The 13,993-nt window shown below is 37.7% G+C and overlaps 1 protein-coding gene across 1 annotated transcript in view; it reads right to left on the reverse strand.

Moving 5' to 3' along the window:
- Nucleotides 1–13,993, reverse strand: part of LOC141343839 (microtubule cross-linking factor 1-like) — a 22,219-nt gene continuing 8,226 nt past the window's right edge. The window contains exons 3-7 of the mRNA XM_073848498.1: nucleotides 13,795–13,977; nucleotides 12,600–12,902; nucleotides 12,200–12,276; nucleotides 8,614–10,189; nucleotides 1–1,556 (exon numbers count right to left, since the gene is read on the reverse strand). Of these exons, the coding sequence (XP_073704599.1) occupies nucleotides 1,338–1,556; nucleotides 8,614–10,189; nucleotides 12,200–12,276; nucleotides 12,600–12,902; nucleotides 13,795–13,977 (2,358 nt within the window). The 3' untranslated portion in view covers nucleotides 1–1,337. The remainder of the gene's footprint in view (nucleotides 1,557–8,613; nucleotides 10,190–12,199; nucleotides 12,277–12,599; nucleotides 12,903–13,794; nucleotides 13,978–13,993) is intronic.

Below are 13,993 nucleotides of genomic sequence, written 5' to 3' on the forward strand. Positions count from 1 at the left end.
CAGGAGAACGGCTGAATGGATTTCAAAACGGTAAAACTCAACTTATTAACTCGGGGGGAGTTGAAGAATGAGCCTATTTCCAAAAAAAGTGGAGTGTTCCTTTAAGGTTCAGTGAGCAATGTTGCACACTTACAATTTGAAATTAGGTTTGTATCACTTGTAAACATTATCTCACACTAGTCTCGTAATTAACCGCCAAAATTCTACAGTATCTAATGATACAGTGCTACAATGTTACAATGAGTTGCTAAGCAACAAACAACCAATCATAAACATTTAAATGTCAGATCTGAAGGAAACATGTTGAGTTTTCGTTCTATTTCTTTTCTTCGTTTTTGCAACATGTTTCAGAGCAGATTTACAATTGTTACACAACTTCCAATTGGAATCCTGTACATATTCCCTCAGGATTTTGTGACTTTGGAAATGTGCATAAGGATAATCAGTGTCAATATACTCTCCTCTCATCGAGAACATTCAGTTTTACATTGGGTTTTAAAATACATTATGATTGACATCATGTATCATTCATCCCTGTCGAACTAGTGTGTGTGTGTGTGTGTGTGTGTGTGTGTGTTTGTTTTAGTTTTGATCTAATTCTCTTTACAAATACAACTGAGTCTTTTAAATTCAAGCATCAAAGGTTTCCAACGAAACGGGATGTGCACGTGGAAATTAAGAAAATAGTTTTATAAACTATATACACGGAACATAATTTAACAAATGATATATATATATATATATTCACCCCCCGAAATGAACAAAAATCAACACATGTAAACTTTTATGCTGTTCCGACAAATGTTATTACTATCCAGTTTTCAGAACATCTGAAAAGAAGTTTTGCGGCTTCATGACCAACACGTATCGAGTGGTATGTATTGCATACATGTAGACGGACACAAACGAGTACGGACCGCTGCGAGGTCACGCGTGTGTAGGCACCTCTTATGGAACACTTTGCAGTGTTTTGCGTCAGTACATTCCAGGTCCTTGATGATTCCGAAACGGAATTTCTAGAACTGTTCCCGATTGGATCAGTTCAGCTGGTGCTCACAGAACTTTGCCCTCTAGTGGCAGGGCAGTTAAATGGTTTTTAGAAAGGTTCTCGATGGTTCCGTCGCTCCGGCGGTGTGCGTACGTGTGGTCAGGAACGGAGATTAAGAAGAATAAAAGCATAAATACAATCCTGATTTATCGCCACATTTCCCTTTTTCGGTCAAGTTCTAAATTCCTATTCTACATCTCGATTCGTATTCACGCTTGAGGTTGCGATAAACAGGTTTCTGACAGAAGTCAAGGTGACAGAAAGCACAGAAGGATGTAGTGTAGGCTGGTTAAGGGAAAACCTCCTGACCGGGCTCCTCTGTCTCCGGGATGGTCTGAACCGGTCTGACGGGCGAGGGGAAGCGGAACCTCTCCGCTCGGTCTTTGTAGTTGGGCGAGGATGAGGGCGAGTGGGCGGCCCAGCGGGACGGAGGTCGGCGGTTGGCAGGACGAGCCGGACGCAGGAAGCAGGAGTCCAGAGGTGGAGCCACTGGAGAACGAGGCAAGTCCTGCGCCAAGGAAGAAAACATAAGCTTTTAGACTTTTTATTGTTTTATTGTCAGCTAAAACTACTGAAAATTGTTTTCATTAAGGGGAGACACTGCAGGCAAAAACGCTGTTTTTTCATGCACCAATAAAGTTTGAGATTTTTGCTTTTTCATGAAGTGTTTTTTCAGACTAGTGGAAAGAAAACATCCAAAAAACACTGTTATTTGTCTCTTTTATAGCACTTTATCTATTTGTGTCAATAGATTTCAATTATAATCCATATTTTTGAAGGCCGTTTTCTCAAAATGAGTTTTTTCTCCAACACTGAGCCATGAATCTCCACTTGAGTAGCACTTACGCACACCTTTACATTTTTATTCCTGTCTATATCCTGAAGGTTTTTACAGAGGGATTTGTTCATATATAATTAGCTTGATTTTTTACATTTTATTCCCAAAAAATGGTAAAAAAATATATTGTTTCCTGTCTGTTCTAAGTTTTTTCTGAATTAAGGCGTGACGAAATGAGATGCCAACATTTTTTATTCTAATGTGTCAAATAAATTAAACAAGAATTTTGAAACTGACTTCATCCAGTGTTTAGACTTTTGCACTAGAAATGTGTGCAAATTAGCGCATATTTCATTAAATATGTCCTCATTTGCATATTTAAACCTAACATTTTAGAAAACCTGCAATACAAAAAATGTTTGTAATTATCAATGTAATCAATCAACTGGATAAGTACGGTGATAACTATTAGTTATATTTTCACCTATTCACCTGCAGTGCCTCGCTTTAAAAAATGTAAATGTTAGATGAAAAACTTATTTATTCATTAATTAAATGTGACCCTGGACCCCAAAATTTTTTTGAAATTAAGATTTATACATCATTTATATATATCATAGATACAGATAATATAGATAATAGATACAAAATATTTGGTTGAGATACAACTATTTAAAAATCTAGAATCTGAGGGTGCAAGAAAATCAAAATATTGAGGAAATCGCCTTTAAAGTTGTGCAAATTAAGTTCTTAGCAATGCATATTATTAATTAAAAATTAAGTTTTGATTCCAAAATATCTTCATGGGACATGATCTTAACTTAATACCCTAATATAGAAAAATCTATAATTTTGAACCATACAATGTATTTTTGGCTATTGCTACTTACAACTGGTTTTGTATTCCAGGGTTATAAATAGTAAAAAAAAAAAAAAAAAAAAAAAATTATATTTATGTTGGCTATTACTACTGAAATATAAATAAAGCTAAATAAAAAAATTTAAACTATAAAAAGATCGTGAATTGAAATAAAGCTGACATAAAATATGCATATCAAATGAAAATTTTGGAAAATTTAGAAACTTAAATTAAAAATGTCTTGGCAATTAACTAAAATAAAATTTAAAAAAAGTTTAGGTTACTGAAAGTTACTAAAATAGCTGTATTAAAAGCTATATTAAAGCTAAAACTACTTAAAATTGTTTTGTTAACTGAAATAAAAAATAAAATAGAAAAATTAGAAACACTGCTTTGGCAACCAACTGAAATAAAAATAAATTCAAGCTAAACATAAAATATTAAAAGTAATAAAAATGACAAAAACAAACCAAAATTACTAAAATAAACTATCAAAACAAAAGTTAATATTATAATGGTATATAAATCATACTAAACACTGGTCTGCAAGCATTGGTGCTTTTACAGTTTAAACTTTTGATGAAAATGGAAAAACATCCATTTCATACTTTCTGTATGAGCAAAGAGTGAGAATAACACTCAGAACTTTTTCAGGCTTTCGAGGAAAAAAGTGGTTACAGCTTGATTCATTCTAAAGTCTGTTGAGCGATAAAGCAAAAATAAAAAATGAATGAGATTCCACAGTGAGAGGTGGATATTTTCTGTTTGAATAATTCAGAAACAGGGAGTTACTACATCTGTTTGAATCTGCGTCCGGTTTTGAGCTAGACTTTGAAGCTGATACAAAGTGAATTTAAGTGAGTCCTGCAAGTCAACTGAGGCAAAAAAAGAAGGTTTTTGCACTGCAGTGAGATTATCATTAGCAACATGAAACCAGTGTTAACAAACTAAAACCAATGATTTTTCATGTTGAAATAAAATATAAAGATCAGATGAATAACTTGATAAACAGAAGAAATAAAAGCTAAAAGTTTTACAAATATTATATAATATATAACATATTATATAATAATATAAAAAACATGGTCAAAAAAGTCTAAAGTTTAGTACAAAGTCAGACTCTGCAAAATGTTAACTATTTGACCAAAATAAGATGGATCATACAAAATGCATGTTTTTTTTATTTAGTACTGACCTAAATAAGATATTTCACATTAAATATGTTTACATATAGTCCACAAGAGAAAATAATAGTTGGATCTATAAAAACGACGCTGTTCAAAAGTTTACATACGCTTGATTCTTAATGCTGTGTTGTTACCTGAATGATCTTAAATTGCCTGCTGTTCTTTGGGAAAATCCTTCAGGTCCCACAAATCAGCATTTTTGTGTATTTGAACCCTTTCCAACAATGACTGTATGATTTTGAGATCCATCTTTTTACTCTGAGGACAACTGAGAGACTCATATGCAACTATTACAGAAAGTTCAAACACTCACTGATGAAAATTTGGGGGTGAAAACTTTTTGAATTTAAAGAATTTAACTTATTTTGTCTTCTGGGAAACATGTAAGTATCTTCTGTAGCTATTGAAGGGCGGTACTAAATTAAAAGATATGATATTTAGGGAAAATAAGAAAAATGTACACACCTCCATTCTGTTCAAAAGTTTTCACCCCCAGCTCTTAATGCATTGTTTTTTCTTCTGAAGCATCAGTGAGTGTTTGAACCTTCTGTAATAGTTGCATATGAGTCTCTCAGTTGTCCTCAGTGTGAAAAGATGGATCTCAAAATCATACAGTCTTAGTTGGAAAGGGTTCAAATACACAAAAATGCTGGAAAACCAATAAATTTGTGGGATTTTTCTGAAGAACAGCAGGCAGTTCAGGACAAACAAGGGACTCATGAACAACTAACACTAACCTAAAAGATCATTCAGTGTATGTAAACCTTTGAACAGGGTCGTTTTTATAAATTCAATCTTATGGAATATACGTAAACATCATTACGTATGTGAAATATCTTATTCAGGTCAGTACTAAATAAAAAATAACATGCATTTTGTTAAAATAGTTAACATTTTGCAGATTCTCCAAGGTGTATGTAAACTTTTGACTTCAACTGTAAATAATACTAAATCAACACCATATGAAATGGATCACAAATCTATAACAATTAACCTGAAACACACTACGGTCACAATTGCAAGTGCAAAGTTGTTGTTAGATGTTAGGAAATGAGAACCAGCATTAGCAGCAGATGTTAAACGCTGTAGCAAAGGCACAGCGAACACCAAAACCAGCCAATGAACCCAAAACAACCCCAACACTCCACTATCACTGCTAGCATGCAGTAATGTTGAGCGACATTCACGTCCTGTTAGCACCAGACAGCAAACATTGCAGTACAGAGAAGTGAGATAGCACAAGATGTTAGGCTGTAGAGTTTCCATCAGTAGAGCTGATGAGGTTAAAACCCTTTGAAATGGACAAAAATAATAAAATTACAAACACACAAACACCTAGCAGCCAAAGGACCTATGAAAAATTAAAAAAGTGAGTATATATTAATAGTCAAAATGGTTACACCATCCAAAAAGCCATTTGTGAGTTGGATACACTGACTCCAAAGGTATTTTTACTCTTAAGGGGAGACACTGCAGGCAAAAATGCAGTTTGAGATTTTGGACTTTTTGGTTTTTCATAGTGTTTTTTCAGACTAGTGGAAAGAAAACATCCAAAAGACACTGTTAAGTGTTTCTGATATAGCACTTTATCTATTTGTGTCAATAGATTTCAATTACAATGCATATTTTTGAAGGCCGTTTTCTCAAAATGAGTTTTTTCTCCTACACTGAGCCATAAATCTCCACTTCAGTAGCACTTACACACACCAAACTTTACATGTTATTCTATATCCTAAAGGTATTTACAGAGGGATATACTTTGCCTGATTTTATACATTTTATTCCCCCCTAAAATGGTACATTTTTCCAAGTGTTCTAAGTTTTTTTCTAAATTATGTAGTGACAAAATGAGATACCAAAAATTCCCTCTGTAAAAACTTTTGACTCTAATATGTCAAACAAATTAAACAAGAATTTTGAAACTGACTTCATCCAGTGTTTAGATTTTTGTATTCGAAAAGTATGCAAATTAGCACATGTTTTATTAAATAATGCCTCATTTGCATATTTAAACCTAACATTTTAGAAAACTTGTAATACAAAAAATGTTTGCAATTATCAAAGTAATCAGTCAACTGGGTAAGTTATAATTATTAGTGATAATTATTAGTTAATTTTTGGACCCTATTCACCTGCAGTGTCTCGCCTTAAAGGGACAGTTCACCCAACCCCAAATTAAAAATGTTGTCATTTGCTCACCTTCAAGTTGTTTTAAACTTCTATGAGCTTCTTTCTTATGTTGAACACAATAGAAGATATTTTGAAGAATGTTTTTGCCCAAACAGTTGACGGTACCCATTGACTTCCATTGTATGGATTAAAATACTATGGAAGTCAATGGCTACCGTCAACTTTTTGCTTCAAAATTTCTTCAAAGGAAAGAAAGAAACAGTAAACGTTTACAGAACTTTCATTTTTGGGTAAACTATCTCTTTAAGTCCATCAAAACACTATTTCTTAATGTTTCATCTTTTAAAATGTCTATTTGGGAAATGTTGCACTTGAATAGTTTGCTTGTACTATCAATCTTTAATAGCCACTAATTTTTTTTTTTATTTTGCCATATGAAATCCCACCCCATTGGAATAACAATTACAGTCAAATACAAACTCTGATAGCTTTTTGGATGACTGGTTATTGGTGACGTCATTAATATCAGACGATGGGCATGCTCACACCTACATGAGGACAAAGAAAGTGTGACCACAACAAAGCACATACAGTATTTCCCATAATGCCTAGCAGTGATACGGTGTCTAGAAACTGCGTGGCATGCGGTGAGAGAGATCCATTAAAATCGGTGAGACGGAACACAAGTGAGGTCACCGTGAGGTCAAAGGTCAAGTAAGATCGGTGGAACTTACTGCACGGCGAGCGCAAGCTGCGTTACAGTCCCCAGGGTGCAGTTAGTAAGACAGTATGGTTCTGGAGACAACCCAGAAAAACAGGAGTAAACACACTGGTCAAAATAACACAACCACATCAGACTCAGGTTAGCACTACGGCGGGGATCTGGCAAGTCTGCCCGGGTTCAGCAGGGCATCTAACCTGTAAAAGCAGTTCACTGTCCTTTGAATATAAACATTAGAGCACAATATAGTAGTTTGGTGAATCTCAAAACCTGCCCAGGTCATATTCCCCCTCAAAATAATATATATATATATAAACACATAATATAATGATTATTACATAATCAAAATCGTATTTTGCCTTGTATTTTAATACAATATAATCATTGTAATGCATAAATAAATAAATCACAATACCGCAAATTTCTTAATGCAAAGATATATTAATAGTTCTAAAAATGTATGCAAAATATAACTTAAAAAAATAAAAAAAGTAAAAAATAAATAAATAAAAAATATTATTTTGGGCTGGAATGTGACCTGGGCATGTTTTTGTGATATTTACAATATAGAAATCTAGTTTCAAAAGCTGTCCAAGTCATATTTCTCCTCCAGAATAAATAAAAAATATAATACATATATTTTTACTATATTAAATAAATATAAATAGATTTATTGATTTATTTATTTTATCACAACTATCCTTGTTTATGCAAAATATAGCTTTTGAATAAACAAATAAATAAATATTATTATTATTATTTTGGGTGAAATGTGACCTAGACAAGTTTTTGTAAAATAAAAGTCTGGTTATAAAACTCATCCAAGTCATATTTCTCCTCCAAAATAAATAAAAATATTACATTTATTTATTTATTTTAGTCTGGTTTTAAATGTTGTCTAATTATACCTACTATAGTGTAATATAATTTAATATAATATAATATAATACATTAATAAGTCTCAATGCCACAAATTTATTAATGCAAAGATGTGTTAATTAGTTTTAAAAAGTATGGAAAATATAGCTATATTTTTATTATTGTTATTATGTTGGCGTGAAATGTGACCTGGACATGTTTTTTTGTAACATGAGATTCACCCTTATACACTGATACATATGATACATACTGATACACTCTATGATAATGTACATATGTTTTTACTTGTGTACTAAATATCAGTACTTTTCCAAATGGCATTGATATTCAGCTTTATTCAGCTTTACTCAGCGAGATAAACTGGGTGCTAAACTTGCAGCAAGTGAATTCATCCCTTTTATCAGTTGTACTCTATGCACTCATGCCTAGTAATATCCATTACGCTTAAAACACAAATCCCAGATACATACACTGCTCACAAAGAAACATCTGCCTTTAATGATGTTAAAATCTTTGCAAATGCGTCTTTGACCATTAACATAGCATCATGGGATTGTGCGCTGATGCCGCTCACACAGTAATGCTGATCTGTCTGTTGACAAATGTCTCTTGCTTTCATGTGAGGGATTAATCTTCCAAATGGATCGAGGTTGGCAGGCATCAAACACTGGATACAACTTTATTATGGTGAATTAGAACATCCTGCATCCAAAGCAATTATGCAAGCTAGTTCTACTGCAAAATTAAAAAACAAGCAGCACGTGATTATACTACAGTTAGCATTGCAACAAAGCAGCGCATTAAAGCATGCAACTCATATATATAAGCCCTGCGCTCAGGCAGCATTTGGCGACTGGGAATGAGACTTTTTGATACTTTATTAAAACATAATTTCATACCTTGAACCTTTATTAAATTTAACAAGCAGCCAAATTTAATATACAATCTGCGCTAACAAATTAGACACACTTAGAAATTCTTAGGTAGATTAAAAATGAACTTCTTAGTTACCTCAAGACATCCTGGTTTCTCTGTGTCCCCGCTTTTATTCGGAGAAGCTGTGGATGAAGCGGAAAGCCTTCTTTCTTCTCTGAAGCTCTGTTCTAGTAGTTTCTTATTCAAGATCCGTGCTGCGTTCTCAGCTAGCGTGTAGCCCGGAGGAGCGGATAGGTCCTGTCTAATGCTAATCACCTCTGGAGTTTTCTCACCTTGCGTTTCTACAATCAGCTGCACAGGGCTTGGGGACCGGCCCCGTGAGTTCCTCAAAGGCCCCTGTGCAGCACAAACACTGGGAGATTTGGGGTCCGTTGACCCTTGAGGCCCTGCTTCAGTGGGACGAGAGCGGCTAGGGGACTTATTGAATTTCTGCAAGGGGTCGTAAGCGATGGGCGTGTGGTCGATGATGTTGAAGAGGCTGGAGAGTCCATCATTGATGGTGGTGTGAACAGGACTGTCTCTAGTGGTCGTCGAACGGGCCCAAGCGGATTCGTTGTTCCCTTTTGGTTGCTGGGCAGTGTTTGTTGGGGTAGGAGCACGGGTTTGGACAACAGGTTGTTCTGCTTTGCTAGAATTAGAGGGTTTCCGTTGAAGCTTGGGTGAGCCGTATTTCGGCGAACAGCATGGGCGTTCAAACTTGGCTTGTACGACTGGAGAGTACTGCATCTTTCTCAGGCTACGTGAGGGGGATGAGATGGGTGTGGAGCCTCCTTTGGGTGTTAGACAGCGGTGAGGACTGCTTGTGAGGGTGCGAAGAGCCTCTGTTTGCAATCCCACGCTGATGGTTTGGGTAGTCTGTGTTCCCCGTGTGGCTAAACCATTCGTCTGGCACGCCATGTCCCGTAGCTGCCTTTCTGGAGGGCTAGAACCGGATGCAGAAGTTGATCGGATGGCATTCCGAGCAGAAAACGCCTTTTCCTTCATGTCGTCACTCAGATTCCGTGACAGCTCCAACTCTAATGATGAGGTATACCCAACAGCAGCGCAAATCGATGGACGTTCTCCAGGCATAAGTCCTGGCTCCAAATGACCCCTAAGCTCACATGGCCATCTCCCTCCAAACACCTCCTCAGCACCTTCTACTACCTCCCCTGCCTTTACTTTGGTCACTTTGGAAAACATGTACTCCTGGTCAGGGGGGCCTGGAGCAGACCGCTCCCCTCGAACGGGACTATGGAGGACATGCACCCCAAACTGGTCACCCCCCTGGGCTGCCCTGAGTGGGAGCTTTTGGCAGTACTCAGGGCTACTCATGGTGTTGGTGGTTAAGGTAGCGCTGGTGGTCAGGTACCAGGAGGCTGGCTGGAATGCTTCTGAAGTAGACTCGGCCCTTAGGGATTCTGCCCTCTCTGCCCAGGCCTCCATCACTGGAGAGGGGATTACTGGTCCAGGAATGGGGCAAGCGACCAGTGAGCTGGTGGGCATATCCCAACCCTTGCTATTAAACTCCTCAATGTATTTGAGGTCATCCGGTGAAAGGGGAGGAGTCACATCATCTCGTCCATGTTCGCCAGGCTTGCTCTTATCTGGTAGGAATGGGGAGCTGTCCATCAAACGCTGGAAGTCGCTCATGGAGCAAACTGATTTCGCCCTGTAGAGGCAAAAACAAATGAAAAGTTACACTGGTGTTGCTAAACACTGTAATCAACTCTGCTCTTGACTTGTTTGGGATCTTGGATTATTTTCAATTTATCTTAAAGCAATTCATTGTGTAGATATTATAAAGCAGCACAATGTCACTGTTTTGAAATAGTCTTTGTGTCTTGAGAGGAGCGTATCTATGTTCTCAGCGTTAACCCTTTATTCGCCCTAACCTTGGTATCCCAAAAACTGGAGAACATAGAACCCTAACAACATGGGAGCCTGGGAACTGTGGACCATAGAACCTTAAAAATGTGGGACCCTAAGAACTGGGGAACACAGAACCTTGAGAATATGGGACCCAAAGAACTGGGGAACATAGAACCTTGGGAACAAGGGATCGCAGAAACTGGGGAACATAGAATCATGAAAACATGGGACCCTAAGAAATTGGAAACAGAACCTTGAGAACAAGGGCTCCCAGAAACTGGGGTACATAGAACCTTAAAATATGGGACCCTAAGAACTGGGAAACATAGAGTCTTGGGAACAAGTGATCCCAGAAACTGGGGGACATAGAACCTTAAAATATGGGATCCTAAAAACTGGGGAACATAGAACCTTGGGAACAAGGGATCGCAGAAACTGGGGAACATAGAATCATGAAAACATGGGACCCTAAGAAATTGGAAACAGAACCTTGAGAACAAGGGCTCCCAGAAACTGGGGTACATAGAACCTTAAAATATGGGACCCTAAGAACTGGGAAACATAGAGTCTTGGGAACAAGTGATCCCAGAAACTGGGGGACATAGAACCTTAAAATATGGGATCCTAAAAACTGGGGAACATAGAACCTTGGGAACAAGGGATCGCAGAAACTGGGGAACATAGAATCATGAAAACATGGGACCCTAAGAAATTGGAAACAGAACCTTGAGAACAAGGGCTCCCAGAAACTGGGGTACATAGAACCTTGAAATATGGGACCCTAAGAACTGGGAAACATAGAGTCTTGGGAACAAGTGATCCCAGAAACTGGGGGACATAGAACCTTAAAATATGGGATCCTAAAAACTGGGGAACATAGAACCTTGGGAACAAGGGACCCCGGAAACTGGGGAACACAGAACCCTAAAATATGGGACCCTAAGAACTGGAATCATGGAATCTTGAGGACACTGGGGAACATAAAACCCTAGGAACATGAGATTCTGGGAACCGGGAAACATAGAACCCTAGAACATGAGGTTCTGGGAACTGGGGAACACAGAACTCTGAAACATGGGACCCTAAGACTTGGGGAACATAAAACCTTGTCAACAAGGGATTCCAGAAACTGGGGAATATAAAACCCTAAGAAAATGGGAGCCTGAGAAATGGGAAACATAGAACCTCAGGAACAAGTTACCCCTGAAAATGGGGAACACAGGACCCTAGGAACATGAGATCCTGGGATCTGGGGAACACAGAACCGTGAGAGCATGGGACCGTAAGAATTGAGGAACAAAGAAACTTGGGAACAAGGGATCCTGGAAACGAGGAAACATAGAACCCTAAGTATATAGGACCCTATGAACTGGGGACCACAGTTCTTATTGATCAGACTTATGGAAGGAACCCAAGTCATATCTAGAGGCCATAAGGTCATAGAAATTTGGGTGTGGGCTCTTTTCACCTAGGAATGTGTGAACAACCACTCTACTCTATAATAAGACAAACTAACCCTAATCATATATCTTTCAGCATTGAAATATACGATTATTTAGTTTATTTATATAGCTGTTTTCAAGTTGTCAAGCTTTGCTATACTTCAGAGGACTTCTAGATTTCTAAGAGAGGAGCAAAACTTTACTTAGACTAACACACACACACACACACACACACACACACACACACACACACACACACACACACACACACACACACACACACACACACACACACACACACACACACACACACACACACACACACACACACTAATAAACACAGACATACTCATAAACAAAAACCATACCTGAGTAAGCTGCCGCTGCTTGTTTCTTCCTCAGGGTACATGGCAGGATCCACACTCTCAGAAATCTCATTCAGTGCCTGAAACAACAACACAGTGAAAACACAAAAGCCACAAAATGCTAAGAATTTAATTTATATTTATTAAGCATTTATGCAGTGCATTTGAGTGCAGATTGTTTTGGCATGTAATAATTCTTCCTCATTTCACATGCAAAGATGTTAGCCAATCATAATAGACGTCATTTACGTATAGAACTCTTTACATCTGCAAAAACAGCCTGGGTCAGAGAGAGGATAATGAAAAAACAAAAAATAGCTTTTGGTGTTGAAAAAAAAAAAAAGCATGATATGAAATGCGCCCTATCCTGCAGTGTGTACTGATGTCTTACTCTGTCTCTTACTTCCTTCAGGTGGGGGAACCTCTTTTCACTTTCCAGACGTGATGGAGGAGGCACCTCCACCTCGCTCAGAGGATCCAGAGAGAGGGCATCCAGGAACAGGCTCTCTGGGGGCCGGGGTCCCTCAAAGGGTCTGGCTCTGCCCGTCGCCCCTTTTTCCTCCAGCGTGGCCTCTGAGTCGGAGTGGGAGCGAGTGTGTGCGGCTGTGCAGGGGGAGCGTGGAGATCTAGGAGCCTTACAGGGGCTCTCCTGAGGGGAGAAGACATGTGCTGCGCCTCCTTCTGACTGGAGGATGTCTTTCTGCATCTGGGGTGGAGGAAAGGAGATGTTGGCTTTGTTTAAAGACTTAGTAAGCTGTCTTTCGGCTAACTGTCTAGATTTGCAACTATCTTCTAAGGTAGGGTTTTATTGTCAGCTGAACCCCTTAGATGTGAAACATTTACTTGAAGTCCTGTGAGATTATAAATTAAAATTTCAATACTTCAACAACATGCTCAGATGTTCACGTTTTTCTAATGGTGGAATTGATGGTTGCAATTAAATAGATGAGAAATTTTATCATTTATTAATTTTGACTTTTGACTTTGACTAATTATTAAAAATGAATACAGAAATGTATTACTGTTGTAAATTACAATACGTACAATTTTAAAATATTTGATAATTATACTTTCTTTACACTACACGTGGGTCAAAGATGAAAAAGGGTTTAAGCATAAAAACAATAAGTGTAATACTGATTTAAATTGTTGTTTACAACAACAAATTCTGTTTAATTCAATTGCATTTTAGTTTTAGTTTTTCTGAGCAAAAAATAAATATCATATATTTTTTCCTAATTTACAGAAGACACCCACTAAAATGTAATTACGTGTAACAGTCTTGTCAGGCACAAAAAAATGTATGACATATTAAAAGACAAATTACTTTTTACCCCAAATACTAATTCATTGTAATTCTACATTTTTCACACTCACAAGAAGCTGAGAATGACCTGATATTAAAAAGGGGATATTACTTTTAAAGATTTAAAAAATTCCACTGGGTGGATTTTTATCATTGTAGGGTGGTTGTGTACACAAACTGCCAACACAAAAAAGTGAGTTTTGCATCCGATGACCCCTTTAACACCAATATTTTTCTCGTCTACCATGTATTGATGTGCATGAGTGAAATAAGCAAGAATTACTCTCCAGACCTTTTCCATCTTGCGGTGCATTTCCCGTAAGCTGCGGTCCCACTCCTGTCTCTCTTTCTCGAACCGTTCCAGTAGTTCACTCCTCTCGCGGGTCCAGCGCTTTTCTCCATGTTGCAGTTTCCAATGCAGCTCCAGTGCCGTGCTGTGACTGTCGGCCAGCAGACGGCGCTGTTCCTCCCGCTCCTGCTGTAAAACGTCT

This window comes from Garra rufa, chromosome 10, assembly GCF_049309525.1.
Source record: "Garra rufa chromosome 10, GarRuf1.0, whole genome shotgun sequence".
NCBI lineage: Eukaryota > Metazoa > Chordata > Actinopteri > Cypriniformes > Cyprinidae > Garra > Garra rufa.